Source organism: Anopheles gambiae, chromosome X (assembly GCF_943734735.2).
Source record: "Anopheles gambiae chromosome X, idAnoGambNW_F1_1, whole genome shotgun sequence".
NCBI lineage: Eukaryota > Metazoa > Arthropoda > Insecta > Diptera > Culicidae > Anopheles > Anopheles gambiae.
Window position 1 is genome coordinate 9,658,354 of NC_064600.1, and position 18,269 is coordinate 9,676,622.

The window sequence follows — 18,269 nt, forward strand, 5'->3', positions numbered from 1 at the left end:
GCTGGATTGCGGAAAGTAATCTCGGTAGGAACAGTGTCACTCAGAATTCCAGAAAGCTAGAAACTATAGGCTACAATTACCATGGTCGCATATATATGATGATGATGCTCTAGCAGAAAGGTTTACCACCGTTTCCAAGGACTTAGACACGTTTTTCAGCAATGTCAAGGGAGATGCATTAAGCTCCACAGAGCTTGATAACGTGCATAGTCATAGGATGACAATCGGCGCTAAATTGTGAGCATTTTCGCACCTCTCCTGCAAACGCAATTAAGTCGTTGAAGTGGACATAGTGCCCGATAAGTGTATGACTGTAATTAGCAATGGTACAGTTCACTTGATGCCTTAATCAAAACAAGTTGTGAGTCCAAAGGTATGGGTTACAACTACCAAAGAGAAATTAAAAAAAAATGTAAAAAATGTGTAAAATCTTTTTCGTCCACGACGTTTACTTGGGCTAGCTCTGAAGTAGTGTAGAGTGAGAAATCTCTGGGTTGAGTTGTGGGCAGATGACTCTCGTGAGATCTTTAAACTCGTGTCGTGGATGACACGATACCACTTCTAGGACCAAGTTAAATAGGAGGCATAGCCCTGATGGGTCCTTTACAGTTATCTATCATCGTCTTTATTTCTCACGTGACGTTAATCGTTCTAACAAGCCTGTCCAGGATGATCAGTATTCTCTCTCTCTCTCTCTCTCTCTCTCTCTCTCTCTCTCTCTCTCTCTCTCTCGTGGTGACATGGCCTGGTCAACAATAATCCTCCAAGAAATCTACCGATCTGAACCAGTTGGTTGTTGGCCACGGAGAGTTTCTTGTCTAGCTTCATCATTACCAGGAAATGGTCCGCCTCGACAGTTGCGCCTCTGTAAGTTTAATGTCGATAGTACTTGTGCAGTGCCATCCGTTGGCTAGTACGTGATTAATTTAGGAATATGTCCGCTGTGGTGATCTTGAGGTGTAGCTGAAGATGCTTCGCACGTTCTAATACTTGATGCAGGTAAAGTTGATGAATCGAAGCCGTTGTCGTGTCTCAGCTGGTAGGCGCTGAAGCATCCATTCGTTGGTTTGTATGCCTCCACCCGTGCGACCTTTTCGTCATCGATACTCGCAAAGTGTGGACTAATGATGTGCTCTTTGGACCGCACCCACGACTCCGACCCGACTCCGACTCCGGCAAAACCCGAACGACTAGTTCCGCCCGGAGTCTGAGTCATCCGGAGTCGTCCGGAGTCGCCAGGAGAACTTGGGAGTCCTGCGGAGTCCTTTGGAGTCCTACAGAGTCGTTTGGAGTTGTTTGGAGTTACCCGGAGTCGCTTGGAGTCGGAATCGTCCGTAGTCGTTTGGAGTCGTTTGGAGTTAGAGTCATTCGGAGTCGTTCCAGTGTCGGTCGGAGTCAACAGGAGCCAGCCGGTGCAATGTTCTTGCGATCAGACGATTCCGAACGACTCTGGATAATGCTGAGCGGACCTACCTTCCGAAGCCGGTTCCGAAATTGTCGGAGACGGTTCGGAGTCGACTCCGCATTTTTGCCAACTTTACCCATCACTAGTGTGGACTGTGTCAACCGGATTTCCTAAACATGCCGAACGGCATTCGCATCGAAGAAGATAAAAATTGGGCCTTTAATCTTTGGGGTCTTTTAGCATAACAAAAAATCATATCTGCCAGTTTTATCGGAGCAAAAATTATAATTGTGGAAAAAACAACGGTTAATTTGAATAAAAATTTCAAACAGAGATGTACTGTGGCATGCTTATACTGTGGAGTTTGTATTTTTTTTTTAATTAATTTTTATTTCAAGGTCGTCTGGACGGAATAGAATAAGGCACACATCTGAGGGAAAAAAGCAAAAACAAGTTATTCCATCGCCCGAGCAGCAACACATGCAAACTAAATGTTTTAATTTAATGTTTTCGAACCATCATGAGCGGTTCCCACTGTGCGCCCGCTGTCAATTGTGCGTCGTTGACAGGCCGCTTGTTTGTGTGTAAACAGAGCAACCGATGCCGTGCTACCGAACATTCGCAGTTAACTGGAAATCGGCCTATACTGTTGAAGCGCGGCAGGCCAAAAGGCACGAACCTTCCAGAGTGTGAGATGGAAGCACGCCTAGCTCGTCGGTAAGTTAAGCAGGCCGGCTAAAAAAAGGGCGAAACGGCGAGAAACAGCTAACAAGGGCTGGTTTTTTTATTATTCTTTCCTATGCTTTATTTCAGTTGATAGCTTGCCCTTCACCCACTGATACCTTCCGTGTTTGATTGCAAGAAGAAAGGAAAAGAAAAAACAAGCACAGAAAAGCAGCATGCCGCCCAAGAACAAAAAGTGCTCCATTTGCGGCACGAACAGCACCGTCCGCTGGATCATACTGAGCCGGAAGACGCTCTGTGACGGGTGCTATGACGTGCAGTGCAATCCGCCGCTGGAACCGCGGCAGGAGGACGGGCCCGACGAGCCGGTGGCCGGACCGAGCGGACTGGGCCGGAAGAGCGAAACGATCCTCGCGACCGGCCCGGTCCAGAGCAATCCGGCCGACGATGGGATCTTTCTGAAGCCAACGTTCATCCCGCCGCGCCCGGCCAAGATTGCGCGGGTCAACAGCGCAACCCTCGATGGCGCCACCACTACCAGCTCAGGCAGTAGTAGCAGCAGCACCACTACCACCAATACCACCGCCACCAGTGCCACACACAGCAGCTCGCGTTCGACAACGCCGTCGAAGCCGGCCAGTCGAAATAAGGCGCGCAAATCGTTCCCGTCGAAGCCGAAGCTGACGGACGAAACGAAGCGCCCGAAATCGGTGCCGAAAGTGTTTCACAATGTACGTGTTTCCTTTCCCGCTTGCCCTTCGGCTCAACGTGTCTTGCTAATGTGTGTCTTCTTTTTTCCCCCCTCTCCTGCGCAGGATTACTGGTACGAGGTGGGCGACATTGTTTCGCTGGTCGACACGAAGGACAAAACGTACTACGCCCAGATACGGGGGCTCGTGGTCGACGTCTTCAACGAGAAGAACGCGATCCTGACCTGGCTGGTGCCGACGACAGCCAGCCCGAACCCGAACGAGGGTTTCGATCCGGCCACCTACCACATCGGGCCGGACGAGGACAAGATGCGCAACCTGAGCGAGATGCAGTTCGTGATGCACGCGCCGAGCGGCTACTACCTCAACCGGAGCGATCCGTACCCGCGGCAGAACGTGACCGGGCCGGTCGAGCGGGACGGCCGGTCGACCGAGCCGCCGCTGTACGATTGGGCCAACATCTGCCAGCTGCACCTGGGCGAACGGCCGGTCAGCAAGTAGCGAGCAGTGCGCGGTAAGGTATTTTGGGGTTGCGGTTTGTGGTAACGGTGGGGCAAATGGTAACTGTTTTCGTGCCGTCCTTGGTCTAACCAAAATGAGACGAAGCAAGCAAGGGGGGGGGGGGGGGGTGAAGGTAGAACTAGATGGTTGAAGTAGTGTGAAGTAACGTAGCAGGCCGTATATTTTTTTAGATGAATGCATTTAGGAGAACTTTGCTGATCGTTACGGTTTTCAATCGGCGCATCGGTGAGAGGAATTATTTGCTTCGATTATCGAAGCCACACTTGACGAACAGCTTTTTTTTTTTATTTTGCTAATTCATTATAATTCATTCATTATAATTCATTTAGAGGGTTTGTTACATCTTTATCGATTTTGTTTAGCATTGTGAAACAATCAAAAACCAATTGTGTCGGCTGCAGTAACACACAGACAGGCCCGATGAGCAGATAGTAACGCTGAGCTATAACGGCTTTTTTATAGGATTGCGTTTGGTTTTGTAGCGCCACAGGTCGCTGCGGACAGCCTTTGACAGCTCACAGCGTAGGGAAGCGATGACGTTTATACCTCGTGTGCGGTTTACATTGAACTGCAGCGGCGGTTTTTTTCCATTTTGCATCTGCACCGCACTGCCAGTAGGGAAGTATTATTTAAGAACGTTTCGTCAAAACGTTGAAAGCATGTAGGCAAACGCCGCGGCTGTTGAACTTTACTATACGGTACGAAAATCGAACGATCCTGTTGCTTACTAAGGAGAAATAACGTATATAGAATTCGTCGCTCACACTCTAGTGGATAGGAAAATAGGTTCGAATTAATTAGGGACTACGGAGCAACGGAGCTAAAATCCAACCAAGCGACAGGGCGTAGAACACGAATTTATTCTTTTACCGATCATAATTAACCTTTGTTAAACTATTACGCCCATCGTGACAGAGTTATTATTCAAGCTGTAACGCAGGAAACATTTCACGAAGCGTTATGAAATGTTTCAATGTTTAGAATTTTGTCGACTGTTGAGAAAACGGTGAAAAGGAATGCGCGCGCCTTTGTCGAATCATATTTTGTTGTCCAGTGTTTTCTTTCTTTGTGAAGTATAAAAGAATTGAGAGTAAAGCATTATAAGTCGTATTATAAGTCTCTATATGTTTACATATATTCTTCCTCGCATGGGGGTTTGTTTGTTTGTTGTTTTGTTTTGTTGTGTGTGTTAAGAACGAACTTTAGGTATGTGCCAGAGGGAATGCGATTTACAATTTGTTGGGCGCCAAATCCTCCGAACCCTGCGCCACGTGCTTCACCACGTGCTGCCGGGAGGCATCGGTTGACTGCCGGAGGAGTAGCGTTTGGTTTTTCTTTTCTCTTTTCTTGCCATTGTTTGCAAAAAAACAACAACAATTTGCATTCGATTCGGTTGAATTCATTAGAGCTAGAGAAGTACGAAATAGCTAAATCCAATGGGAAATGCGCTCCGGCGAGCGGTCGATTTTGTGTGAACCATTTTTGGTGTGCACGTGTGTGAGAGAGTTCTTTCTTTGATTACGATTAATGTCTAAACGAGAAAGAGAGAGAGAGAGAGAGAGAGAGCAGGATGTGTACGAATGGCACTGGGATGGGTTGTTTGCCCTAATCACTTCTGCTCCCGATGCTTATGTTAAAAAATGTTCTCTTTTTGGAAAGTGCGTGTGTGTGAGTGCGCTGCTCCAGGTGCTAAGGTAAGGAGTGGGCGTAGGGATAACGCTACTAAAATGTTGATTGTTCCTTGTGTATGTGTGGATGTGATTTTTAAACGCACAGACACGTGCACAACACACACACACACACACACACACACACACACACGCACACACTTTGCTCAAAAGAGAAAGAGAGACAGTGAGCGAGGCGCTTCGTTTTTTGTTTATTTGTTATTTTTTGGTAAATTGTTACTTTTGACTAGAACAATGAGTAGATTAAACGAAAAGCTCCCGCGCACCAGCTGCGTGCACCACCAGAAGGGAAGGTGCTGCAGCTTCGTTGTTGTTTTTTTTTTGTTATTTTAAACTGTATTAAGTATATGAAACTTTTGCTGCTGCAGTCCCTGTCGGGGGATTTGCGATAATTCAAACATACATTTCAAATTGCACACACACACGCACACGTACGCACATACACACAACACACACACACACACAAAGGGCACAACACGTTCATCTAACGGGCGTAATATACGTATGGCACAAACTAATAACGAGTAATCGCGTTAACCTCTCCTGCATTGCTGCTGCATTGCTAAACCTGTGGAGCGAACGGAAACGGGGAACGTTAGACTCTAGGATCCATCGGAGCATGTCTGCCTGTCTGAGGGGGTTATGTGTATGCATCTCGTCTCCTGGTCGCTTCGTCTCTCCCAGCACTCACTAGGCCGGCGGAGGTTCGTCGCCTTGCGCGCTGGTGGAGACTGCCGTAGCGACGACGGTCGTCGGTAGCATGGCAACGATCTGCTGCACCGTACCGTCGATCGGTACGGACTGGTGGCCCATGGCAAAGACTGGCTCGAGCAGGGGAGCGAGCAGTATTGTGGAAGGCTGCTGTTGCTGCTCCTGCTCCTCCTGCAGTGCGGCACGTCGTCAGGTCATGATGTTGTTGCCGAAGTAGTTGAGATTGAAGTCGTCGAACAGAATGTCGTCGTCCTGGCCGCTCGCCGACGGGATGTTAATGCCGAGCTCGGCTGGATCGAGTGCGACCGAGCGCAGCCCACACTCCTGCACGATCTCCTCCTTCGGCACCGGGTTCAGGTAGTCGGCAATGTTGTACTCCGCTGCGGTGGTTAAGGGGAGATACGGAGAGGATAGCGTTAGTGGGGGTAAATATGTGTTTTTGAAGTCTTCAAAGATTCATGAACCGGGAGTTCAATGCCTGAATTTTGGGCTACTCAGACTTGTCAGAAATCTTGATGACGTCAGAAGTTCATATTTTGCATGTGTGACAAGCTTCAGAGTTCAGATAAGACAAGCAATGCTATGTATCCCTGATATCCATGGATCTCGAGTGTCTGATATCTTCAAATATCCAAGAACATTAGGAACATTGAAGAAGTCCGCATTCTCGAACCTCAATATTGATTCTTCAAGAATCTTCTGAATCTATCGTCAACTATTCGGTTAGAAGCTCAAGATCTATTCTTCAAAGTTTTTCGAATTTCAAGATGCAAAGAACTTCAAAGTAGAATGAAACTCACAAGATTCTGATACATAGTACATAGGAGACACATCAACCCAGAGATAGAGAGATAGAGGATGACCAAGAATACCTACCAGAATCGAGCATCTCGTACGTTTGGATCGTTTGCGTGGGGCGTTCGATCTGTATCTCAGCACCGCGCCGTATTCCATTGAATGCGTCCTCGTCCGGATGCTTTAGTTCCTGCTCCGTCCTGGCCGTCACCTTAAACTGCGCGCCGGTGATGAGGTCCGCGTACAGCGTCTGCGCCTCATGGTACGTCGTCGTTATCTGCTGTTGCTGCTGCTGCTGCGGATGGTGATGATGGTGATGATGGTGATGATGCTGCTGATGTTGCTGCTGTTGCTGATGTTGGGCCGGCTGCTGCAGCGTGTGAGACAGATGCTGTCGATGCGGTTCCTGTGCAGCGGCGTTGATCGTTTCCAGACACTGGTGGACGGGAGAATGTTGGTCAATATTGCCGTTCGATATTGATTCCTTACGACGGAACAGTTACCTGACTTACCGGCGAACCGGTGGTGGCCGGCGATTTCGGCACGTACTGTGCGAGGCTGGCCGTTGCAGCGGCGACCTCCGCATCTGTCATCGTGTCACTCGTGCCGACCTCCCGCAGGCGTGCGTTCGCCTCCATCTTGAAGAACCACTCGAAGCGTTGCTTTTTCTGCCGGCAAAAGGGAGAGAGAGAGAGAGAGAGAGAGAGAGAGAGAGAGAGAGAGAGAGAGAGAGAGAGAGAGGGAGAGAAAGAGACAGGGTTAAGCAGTGGCGTGTGAAGTGCGCCTAGGTGCCAAGTACACTTACATGCTCCCAGGCGAGAAAGTTGTCCTCCGAGTTGCGGCTCGAGATTGTCCAGAGGTGGCCGGAACCGTGCGACGATTTGCGACCCTTGCGGAAGTGCGGATTGATCGAGAGGTTGTGGCGGACCGAGTTCTTCCAGCGGTCGTCGTGCGATTTGTAGTACGGGAAGTGGTCCCTGGAACGGCCCGGTGCAACACACGTCCAGCGGGCGGGAAGGATACGAAAGGGATGAGAAGGGGACCACAGTCGTGAGGCAAAAGAGGGGGAGGTGGCGCAATGATATTATAAAACGGGGGCATTTCAGTGACCGGAAGCAGTCACCCTCGCCCCCGGGACATTACACGCTCTGATCAGCTGTCAACTGTCGTCGTCCGTCGGAGAATGTGATGGAGGTCCCTCCGAGGAGTTCCTGGCATAAGTGTATGTCCTCTAGAGCAACACAGACACACACACACACATGGTTGTAAATTAAACTTCCAACCAGGGAGACAGTCAGTGAACCGTAACGGACGGTTGAAGGTGTGGCCCTTTACCCGAGGTGAGCTCGATTACACGGTTCAATGGGTTTTCATCGAAAGTGATACAGGCGGTCGTTTCTCAACTTAGCGAGCAGAGTTTAATTACCTGCTTGCACTCACACACACACAGAAACTCCCTGTGCAATATGCACCTGCACACACACACACGGGAGAGAAAGAATAAAAAAAAACCGGTAGCCCCCACGGGTACGCGGGGGCATATTTTCGGGATTGACACGGGCCACACTTGGTTCACTGCAGGACAGGACAGGGTTGCAGAAGCGCGCGGTGAATTAATCACTGAGAAAGAAGGTGTTGCGTGCAACTGTCACTGACGAGCTGTGGGAGTGTGCATGTGAGAATGGGCAATGAAGCGAAAAAGGATACATCCGGGCGAAGGGGGGGTTTGCAGCAAGAATTGATTGCCCGCTAGCGCTGTAATGCCCGTGGTGGTGTTGGAATAAGATTCTAACAAGATGCACAGATCCCAGGTTTTGAGTTGAGGTGATACGGTGCTGTCGTATAATCTGGATGAACCCTCTCTATAAGATGTCCCGACACACACACACATACATACAAACAGTCGCATATTTGATTTGTTGAGAAATTCGAGACATACAACAAGATCTTTGAGTAACTACAGTAGCATGCACATTCTTCCGTTTGTGTAGAAGAACAACCCTTGGAAGAAGTCCCTTTTCCCGTGCAGACAAGAGAGAACCTTTTCATAGGATCTTTTCATAGGAGAGATGCACCAGCACCCACATGTGCACCTTGATTTTAATCAGATACAACTCTGTTGTTCCTCAAGGAATACTGGTTGGTTCCCCCGCTAAAGCATTAATTCCACCCGTGGAAGAAGCCCCATAGAACGCTAGAGATGTACTGTAGAGCTAGAGATATATCCAGGGGTTTTTTTGTTATGTAAACGACATCTCTACTCACAGAACTTATCGCTTGATTTGATAGAAGTTGACCTACTATCTGTGGTTTTGAGTAGTTCATGAAGTCTTTGTTATTGTCTTTGACAGATCGGGACATAACGAGCTCTGAAAGTGTGTCAAAGAAACCGGTGAGAATCCTGGAAAGACATTATGGAAGTATTCCGTTTTTTTAAATCTCTGTACCGAAGTAAGTAACGGATATAAATATCCGTTTTGTAGAGATTTTTCATACACCAACATACAGTACATACAGGCTACAGACTTCCTTAAGCATCTGAAAGCACTCGCTGCTGTGTTTGTCTCCATTCCCCAAAATTCCCAAAGATATCGTAGTTGCTACAAGATTCTGGAGCAGGACGTACTTCCATAACATCTCCAAAGAACGTACGAAACCATTTCTTCTAAAAGAAATGCACTGGATTAGGGCTGCGTAGAATTTCTTTGAATTATGCTTTTACGAGCTAGAACCCAGTGTCTTGAGGTAAAACCTAACCGAAAGCATCGAACCACCACCATTACGACTGCGGGACCGATGCGCCACCAATACTACCATCGCCAGCGAAAAACTTTACTTTCCCACTACTTTCTTCGCCTTGTTCGCGTTTCGCGTGCGGCGCTGTGATGTGATGGTTTCGATGTTGCGTCGTTCTGTCCCAAACTTCGGAGCGGAGCGTCAATGGGAAGGGTCTTAGGCGAGGGGCGTGCTATCAGTTTGAACTTTCTTATGCCGAGCGTTTGTCGTTTCGCCAACTCGCCGCCGCTGCCCTCCCTTCTTTCAGGTGTGTGTGTGTGTGTGTGTTCTTCGATAAGGCGATTGGCATCCTTTTCGGCAACCTTGCCCGGGCTCCCCCACCCGTTTTGACATTTGCACTCAGCCAGGCAGTTGTTGCTTTGTTTTGCTTCTTTTTGCTTGCTCCTTCGCAGCACAGCCTTTCGGATCTTGGGGCCTTTTGGTCGGGGAAGGAGCCGTTGCTGCACTGTGTTCTATTATTGGAGGTTATTTGGAGGCGGTTTGTTTTTTTTTTTTTGCTCCAGACATGGACATCAACGGTAATGGACACGTGCGTCCCCCGATGTTTCTCCGCTCTTCGGCGTCCCCAGCTCCGATGTCCGCTGTGTGCAAAATCTCAACCCCAAGCCCTTCTCTCTCTGCAAGAACCTTCCTGCAGCAAAAAGCGTAGTGCACGGGGATAGAGGGTGGCAGTGAGAAAAGAAGCAACACCAAAAAAAAAAAGAAGGACCCGATAGGTCTTTCGTGCCCTCTCCACCACCACCAGTCGTCGGTGCTGTCCATCTGACCGGGCCAGGCTGGCGGCGAACTTCGGCAAAAAGCGGAGCGACAATTTTGCTCCAAATGTTAGGACCTGCCCCGAGCGCCATTTTGCTGCCAAAATCGATTGCAATCGATTTTTTGTTTTTGGACCAGCGAGAACCAGAATCTCGGTTGGACGCGACCCGAGCAGTGCTGTGGAGGAGCTGTCACCACCAATAACCCCCTGCGCCCCCTTCGCTACTAATTACGATATCGCGTTGTCGTTCGCTGTTGTGTATCGTACTCCGTTGGTCCGACTGGGAGGTTTGAGTGCCGCCCAGCAGAGTCGGTAGCATCGATTTTTTGCTCGGGACATTGCAGGCTTCCCTTGAGCTCCGGTCGCCAAGAAAGTCTAACGAGATCCTAATACGAAGATAAGCGAGATGTTGTACATTGTACGATGACTCAAATCCTGAAGAACTTCAATGTGCTCCAACAATGTCTTGGGCCAATTTCACAATGCTCCCCATGTCTTGTACAGGTTCTCTGTGTGTGTGTATGTTGGCCGACATTTTGTGTTTAGCATTATTCTTCCTTTCAAAAATGCTGCCCGGAACCTCCCGCTCACTGTCTATTCCGGTCCATAAATCTTCCCTTCTGGCCCGGAACCACCGCGGTAGGTCCTTGCGCTCGCGCGCCCCGGCGTGTCATAAATATCCGAATAAATCAAAGCGCATTACAAAGGGAAAACGCTGCACCACCACACGTTACATGGCCACGGCAGGTTGAGCTTTCCCACATGAAAACCAAACCACACACACACTGTAATGAAGTCTTTAGGCAGGAAGGAGCCAGCGGTTCGTCGGGAGGGGTGCAAAAGCGAAAATGAAAAATGGAATGACAGCGTTATAAATCAGGCACGCGGATTGACGTTGATGGCTTTCACGTTTTCCGCGTCAGGTGGGAAGACGCATGCGGAAGAACCGGGGTAGGGGCATTACAGCGCAAAACTGTTGGGGGGGGGGGGGGGGTGGAGTTGGGCCGGCAGCTTTTGATGCAGCAGAGAGCGGTGGTGTGCAGTCCACAACGGCTTTCAGAATCTTTTCCAACAAAAAAAATTGAAAGAAAGAGGCGCAGGACAGGATAATCTTGCCCGCAAGGTACCAGGGATGGATCAGGAAGGAGCCGGGGGGGGCTATTATGCAGAGCAGAGCAGAGACAGGACCCCTTCGGCCAGGAAGAAAGCCCTTCTACAGCAATAAGCGCATACTGCAAGGCTGCAGTTTAGTGTTCGTAGCGCAGGGACCAAGAAATTCGGAAGCCAATCAAACCCTGAAACCGACATCAACTGTGTGTGTGTGTGTGTGTAAGCAGCAGCTGGCAGTGGGTTTTGGGTGAATAATGTGCACCGCGCCTCAATCCCCCTTTTTTTTTTTGCTTCGCCTTCCTTCCTTGCTGTATATCTGCCACACGCATTCGAATCAGGCGAAGGTCCGTGAACGAACAGGTGACATGCGAGATCGGCGACGCGGAGAGGAGAGTCCACTTGCCATTGTTGGCACCCTGGAGGGGGGGGGGGGGGGGGGGGGATACAAGGGAGGGTTGGGGAGTAGCGATATTATTTTTTTCCTTCGACAGCGAACACACCGACAGCAAGGAAGGGCCACTCCTAGACTTTTCCCCCGTCTGGGCTACACAGGTTGTTCCACGCATGCAGGAGGACCCCACCGGGAACGGGTCCTGCCCGAAGCAGGGAAGATATAAGAGACTCAGCTCGGGCTCAATCAGGCGGAACGGACCATTGCTTCTGGCGCGGGGTGTCGTGTGCAAAGTAGCGATAAAATGGAAATTGACCCGGTCGAGGGCTACCTGCCCGTGTGTGTGTGTGTGTGCGCGCGCGCGCGTTCGCGCTTACGTTTCGCTCGCCCACCTGCTACCCTACTGCCCGGCTGCGGTTGTCACTCCGACATCCCCCTGGGATTCTACACCAACAGAAGAGGGTCTATTTTTTTTTGGGTAGTTGGACTCAGCAAATGACAGTTTTTGTTGTTGTTATTGTTGCTTCTGACGATAAGTAATGCGATTGCGAGCGACCGGGGATCGATTCGTTCGATTTATGGTCGATCGAACCTGGTGCAGGATTTTGGTGTCGGAAACTCGCTCGCCTAGAATCGTTCGATTTGGTTCTATAATATTTTGCTAGAAACATCCACTAGTTAAGGCACAGTAGCGTAGTAGTAGTAGTAGATTCAAATTTAATGAAAAAAGCTATCCACCGAGTAGGCCTGAGAACGAGCGATTGGGTGAAAGAACTCTGGCTCATCTCAAGGTGAATTTAATCAATCCTGAGTTGTGTAACTCTTTCGAGATTAAACTCTCAATAAGACCTACTGAGACCTAAAATCACTATTAAATTGAGACCTACGAGGATTGAATTGTATTAAATTGTATTTTGTGACTCAAATTTCCATCGCTCGCGGTAGCTCTTTTGATAACTCTTTTGCTCTGCGTGAGAGTCATGGCGGCCCTTTAGCGCTCATTTGCCTCCTGCCTGTAGCGGAAGATACACACAAATAAGGCGATCAATGCGTCTGAAAATCCAGATGCGACGTGCACTACATTGTTGTCGCATGGACGCTACGAAAAAAAAAAAAAATGGCGACCGACAGCCGTCATTCGCTCTTGGGTAGTTGCGTGCTGCCGTCGTCAAAACTGTCATAATATGATAGCGCGTTTTATGCATTCAGTGTGTGCCTTTCGTGGTGGTGGTGGTGACAATAAAGTAGGCAAGACACGAACCCTGATTGTCCAGCAGGCATGAGTCGATGTGTCGCTTTGTGAGATGCCACGCTAATGGCGGATGCAAAGGACATTTCTTAATTTTAGGACATTCAGATTTTTTTTCATCTGTCTCTCTCTCTTTCCTTTACACTCTATTACGCATCGTAGTATAGCCGCACAACATGTTATTAACGGGCAATTGTTTTTTTTTTTCATTTTCTCTACATAAAAATGTGTGAACACAGTAGCAGCACAAGCAATCCTGCCAGCACCAACAAAAGCGATAGAAGAAGCCAACCAAAAAAAAGAGAAACACAGAAAGGAAAAGTAAAAAAAGAAAAATGGGGTGCGCAATGTACAATGTCACACAGAACCCACAAAAAACAGTAAGAAGGGATGGTGGTGGTGGTGGTGGTGGTGACGGGTAAGAAGAAAATGAAAAATTGCGTTCTCGCGTGTGTCTGTGTGCGTTGTATGAAATGGGGGAAAAACAAGGGGGCGAACAAAATGGATTTTTACCGACGAGGGGTCGGCACACACGGCGGCCTGCCTTTTACAACGCGCTTTTCCCCCTTTCGGAAGGAAGGAGCTACACACACACACATGCTCCTTGGGTCGACACAGTGGAAGGGCGGCGTATGGCGTTACACCCAATTCCCTGCTTGTTGTGCTTCGATTGCGAGTTTATGTTCCGCTGGAAGGACGTTGCACGGACCTGCGCACAACGCGCTGCGTCCACCGTGGAGGAAGGAAGCTCCCCTTGGTTTGTGCGGGGGGAGGGGATGGAGAGGGCACGCCGAGGGCGCCAGCAAAGCTGAAAGAAACCGCAATTGGAAGGACAACAACAGGACAGCGAACAGGTCGCCGCTGACCAATCAGAGAGCCACTGGAAGTGTGCTGACCACTGGGGAATACTGATAGTCCTCGTACACCAGTGTGTGTGTGTGTGTGTGTGTGAGTGTGTGTCCACAATGGTGGCAAAATAACAACAACAAACCACGCACAGGGAAGGTCATTGGATAAAGGGCGTTTACTTCGTCGCGGGCTGGGTAATGCTGCTTGAGCTTGTTTTTGTTTGCGTTTGCGATGGAGCGCACACCGATCCCGCCATTTTTAAACCGTGCCCTGATAAGCAGAAAAGCAATCATTGGAACTGTCGTACATTCGAAATGTTGGGTTTGGATATGCCTCTTCGAAGATACTAAAGACAAGTTTTGAGTTTTGAGCATTTAATGAACACAATTTTCAAGCCTAATTAAACTCTTTTAAAGTAAGAATTTAAAAATAAATCCACATTCTATCGCTCGAAGACGCCAAATCCAAACAAATTTGGGTAAGATGGCTTCTAAAGCATTCATGTGACCTCAAAACCGCTTCCATTGAAGATCATTCCATTTTTATCATTCCATTGCTATTACCTTACGTGTAGAGATTGAAATTTGAAGTTTATGGACGTATTTGAATAAATAGAACCCAAAAAAATCCCACCAAGCATTCCGATTCACTTTGCACGCCACCTCTAATGTTGAGTGACTTTGATTCAGATTCATGAATCGGAATGAATCGTTGAAATGATTAGATTTATCTGAATCCCGGTTGAAAAGATTTACGAAACTCGAAAGATTCAAGATTCTTCTCGGCGTAAAGACCTACATGTGATCATGCCAGCCTATGCAGGCTTTCGACACTTCTTGGCAAGTACCACGCAGCCGGATAGTCTGTCCTTGCTGTCGGGAAGGCAAAATCGCGCAAAATCAATATTTTGAAAGTCACACATCTCGGAAGACTCATGAGTCTTTGGGTACTAATGAATCTTTATAGTCATTTGAATCCTTGGAGATTCATGAATTTTGGTAGATTCAAGAATCTTTATAAACTCATGAATCTTTTGAGATTCGATGCGGATCAACTATCGCTGAAGCTTCATACGAATGAATCCCAACGAAAGATTCATGAAATACAACATGAACGTGCCCTTGTTTGCGCTGCGGTGGCGTGTGTTTGGCCTGGTGACCATTAAGACCAAGCAAACAGTGGCCGGGTCGGGTGAGGTTTGTAAACAACTTCCCATGCCAGCGCCAACGATACTTACGAGATCCACTGGTAGATGGCTGCCACCGTCAGGTCGCCCTGCTCTTCCAGCGCGTACTCTATCAGCTCGGTGTAGGTGAAGGGCGGCTTCTTCGGTCTGTGTAAAATCAGGCATTAAATCACAGCATTAGTGACCGACCAGTGTGGAACATGTTGCACCGAAAATACTTACGACTTTCCGTTGCTGCTCTCGATCGTCACATTCTCGCCGACGTTCAGATCACCCTCCTCAATCGCCACCGTGCCAGAATCGGGACCCAGGCCGCCATTGCCGCCGCCACCGCCCGCTCCAGCACTACCACCGGTGGCACCGGCGGCACCACTGCCAGGGAGGGCTCCGCCGTCCTGGTTCGCCCCACCCGGTCCCGACCCGAACGCTCCCTTCGAGCGCTGCTTCCGGTTGGAGCGGGGCGACAGGTTCGGGATGTCGTCGAGCTTGAAGTTGAGCAGCCATGACAGATTCTTGCAGTCTTCTGGTGTGTCGGGGGTTTGTGATGCTGCAAAAGGGGAGGAATGAGAGAGAAAGAGAGAGAGGGGAACTATTGATGAAAGCTGGCAATCAACTACAAGTACAGCTAGCGGTGGCAGGCAGGTGATGATGGGGTCTCCATGACCGGGTAGTGTTTGTGTTCAATTTCATCGCCATCCATCCACATCAATCGCGTTAAATGGTAGGCAATTTTATGCACCGGTGCGTTTCGATGAAGTACTCGCCGGAGCGTGAAACCGTTGGGTCGTTTGATCGGGTTTTTTACAAATACAAACACACACACACGTGCGCGTGCAGCGGAAGGACACGCGACGATCACGCATCATTACTGCTGCCCGAGTGTTTGGTTCAATATTGGTAGCAATTTCAATTTCCGGCAGAGAGCTCTCTCTCTCTCTCTCTCTCTCTCTCTCTCTCTCTCTCTCTCTCTCTCTCTCTCTCTCTCTCTCTCTCTCTATTTGTGAGTATTGCTCCCTACGCTAGGAGCTTGGAGGTATCCGAGGTCCGAGGAATTAAACAAAAATAGAATCTGGGGTAGCTTTTTATTTACGGAAAGTTTTGTTAGAATTCTCAAAATTCTTCAAAATACTTGGAATTAGGCTTTCAAACTGGAATGGCTTGTTGCATAATGTGGACAATGATTTTAGACTCCCCAATGTTCCCCAATTCAGTTAGAAATGGAATTTCGAGCTCCAAAGGAATTACCAACAATAAGAACATTGAGGGGCACTCATTACACATTCTTATTTACGAGTCCGAATGTTCCCCAAACTGCTTGGAACTAGGCTTGGGGTATCCCTAAAACCATTGGCATGTTTGGAGCTCCAAAGTTTCTCTAAAAGTCTTTAAATCGATCATTGATGCTCCAATTATTGACCAACAACAACGATAACTTATTTCACAATGACACATTTGAGTACACAATGTTCTCCAAATCGCTTCCGAGATTAGACATTGGAGCTCCAAAGAAATTACCAACAACTTGACCATTCCGAGACAATTCTTTGAGAGCTTGTTGGAATCTCCCACTATTCGCCAAACATCTCGGAATTAGAGCATTCGAGCTTCAACGATGCAATTTCTCCCCGTGGATTAATAGTCCAGTGTCCTTACCTAATCGCTCGGGCGTCTTCATGCCGTTCGTGAGCGTCAGCCCGGCAGTGGCCGGTGTCGTCGAGTCGGCACGCCGCGGGCTCCCCCCGTCCGTGGACCTTGGGCCGGGCTCGCCGGCATTCGGCCAGCTCTGATTGTTGATGCCATTGTTGTACGGGCTGGTGTTGCCACCGCTGCCTCCAGCACCACCACCACCACCGCCGCCGCCGCCAAACTGCTGATTCACTGATTCTTGATTGTTGCGATGGGTGTGCACGTGGGTGTCGGCGGAGGATGTAGGCGTCGCGGGAGCTGATGGCGGTGGCGGTGGCGGCGGAGGAGGAGGAGGTGGAGGCGGAGGGAGAGTGGGTGGCGGTCGGGGAGAGGACGGCGAGGATGTCGATTGTTGCTGAGGTTGATGGTGTGTATGCAACGGCTGGTAGGGCTGGTGATGATGGTGCTGCTGCTGCTGATGATGATGGTGTGAGGTAAGATGCGCATGTTGCTGATGATGGTGATGCTGCTGCTGCTGCTGTTGTTGTTGATGGGTGGTTTGTTGATGTTGGGGCGGTAGCTGCTGATGGTGCTGATGCTCGGTGCTGACGATGGAGTAGCGATGGTGGTGCACGTTCGTCGGCACGGTCGCGGCCACACCGGCTGCCTTCCGGTCGAGATCGAGCAGCTCGGCCGTGCTGGTCCAGGTGGAGGAGCTGATGTCGGTCAGCACGATGCCTCCGTTCGTGTGGTGCACCACGTCGCTGCCGACCGGGGCCAGCACGGTCGAGGTCAGGTGGTGCTCGCTGATCGGGATGACCTCCGTCGCTTCCGTCTCGATTGTGCCCGGCACGTCGTAGATGTACGTCGCCAGCTGGTGATGGTGATGATGGTGATGATTCTGCTGCTGCTGATGATGATGGTGTTGGTGGTGTTGGTGGTGGTGGTGGTGGTGATGTGGATCGCCTTCCGCATCGCTGAGCGGGTTTGCCGAGCTGTTGTTGTTAGTGTCGTTCGGTCCAATCACGTAGAACTGCCCAATGCCCGACACGCCCTGGAACGCTTGCCCGAACGCGGGGAACTCGTGCAGCTCGACGCCAATGCCACCGCCCTGCTCCACATCCTTGCGCTGCTTCGTCCCGAGCGGGCCGGTTCCGTCGGCCAGGGTGGAGGAGTACGGTGCCGCCACTGTCACCGACACCGGGTAGTGGTCCTCCAGGTCGGAGATGGGCAGCTTGCGCTTGAGCGCACTACGCCCCGTCGGACTGCCGAGATTTGCCTCCAGCGTGATCGTATCGATTGGCGTGACGACACTGTAATGTTGCTGGTGCTGCTGTAGCTGCTGCTGCTGCTGCTGCTGGTCGGTGTGACTGCTCAGTGTTGTCAGCAGGGAAGGTATCGTAACGGACGAACCACCGCAGCTCGGCGTCACGTACAGCGAACGCTGCATCACGCTGCCGAGGATGTTTTAAAAATGGATGCAGAAGAGGCACACACACACACACACACACACACACACACACACTTTAGTTCACTCTACTAGGACAATATTCACAACAACACCGTCGGACGCTCTTCTGGAGCAGAGATACCATTACCACTGCGCGCTGGGAATTTCGGGAGGGGACCCAACAAAACAACGCGACAATTAAAAAAAAAACGAATATTGGCTCACACTGGCACTGACATCGATTTCAAGATGGCGTCCTAATGTCAGAATTTGATTGGATCGGGATTTGCAGTCCTTCCGGGCGTTCCAGGCAATTCGCGTCCTCTTCGCGGTTAGGTTC

General features: G+C 49.6%; 2 protein-coding genes across 2 annotated transcripts; one reads left to right on the plus strand and one right to left on the minus strand.

The window, feature by feature from the left end:
• Window positions 1–1,964: 1,964 nt before the first annotated feature.
• On the plus strand, window positions 1,965–4,437 carry LOC133392192 (GATA zinc finger domain-containing protein 1-like). The gene is made up of 3 exons (XM_061651504.1): window positions 1,965–2,122; window positions 2,219–2,820; window positions 2,905–4,437. Exons 2-3 carry the CDS (start codon window positions 2,305–2,307, stop codon window positions 3,298–3,300), a joined length of 912 nt encoding a protein of 303 aa, XP_061507488.1. The 5' UTR covers window positions 1,965–2,122; window positions 2,219–2,304; the 3' UTR covers window positions 3,301–4,437.
• Window positions 4,438–4,464: 27 nt separating this feature from the next.
• On the minus strand, window positions 4,465–17,989 carry LOC11175753 (probable serine/threonine-protein kinase MARK-A). Its single transcript, XM_061651490.1, has 7 exons — window positions 16,507–17,989; window positions 15,076–15,400; window positions 14,905–15,000; window positions 7,321–7,492; window positions 7,019–7,183; window positions 6,597–6,951; window positions 4,465–6,100 (listed from the first exon to the last, which is right to left on the minus strand). The coding sequence occupies exons 1-7, from the start codon at window positions 17,927–17,929 to the stop codon at window positions 5,910–5,912; spliced, it is 2,727 nt and encodes a 908-aa protein (XP_061507474.1). The 5' UTR covers window positions 17,930–17,989; the 3' UTR covers window positions 4,465–5,909.
• Window positions 17,990–18,269: the final 280 nt, after the last annotated feature.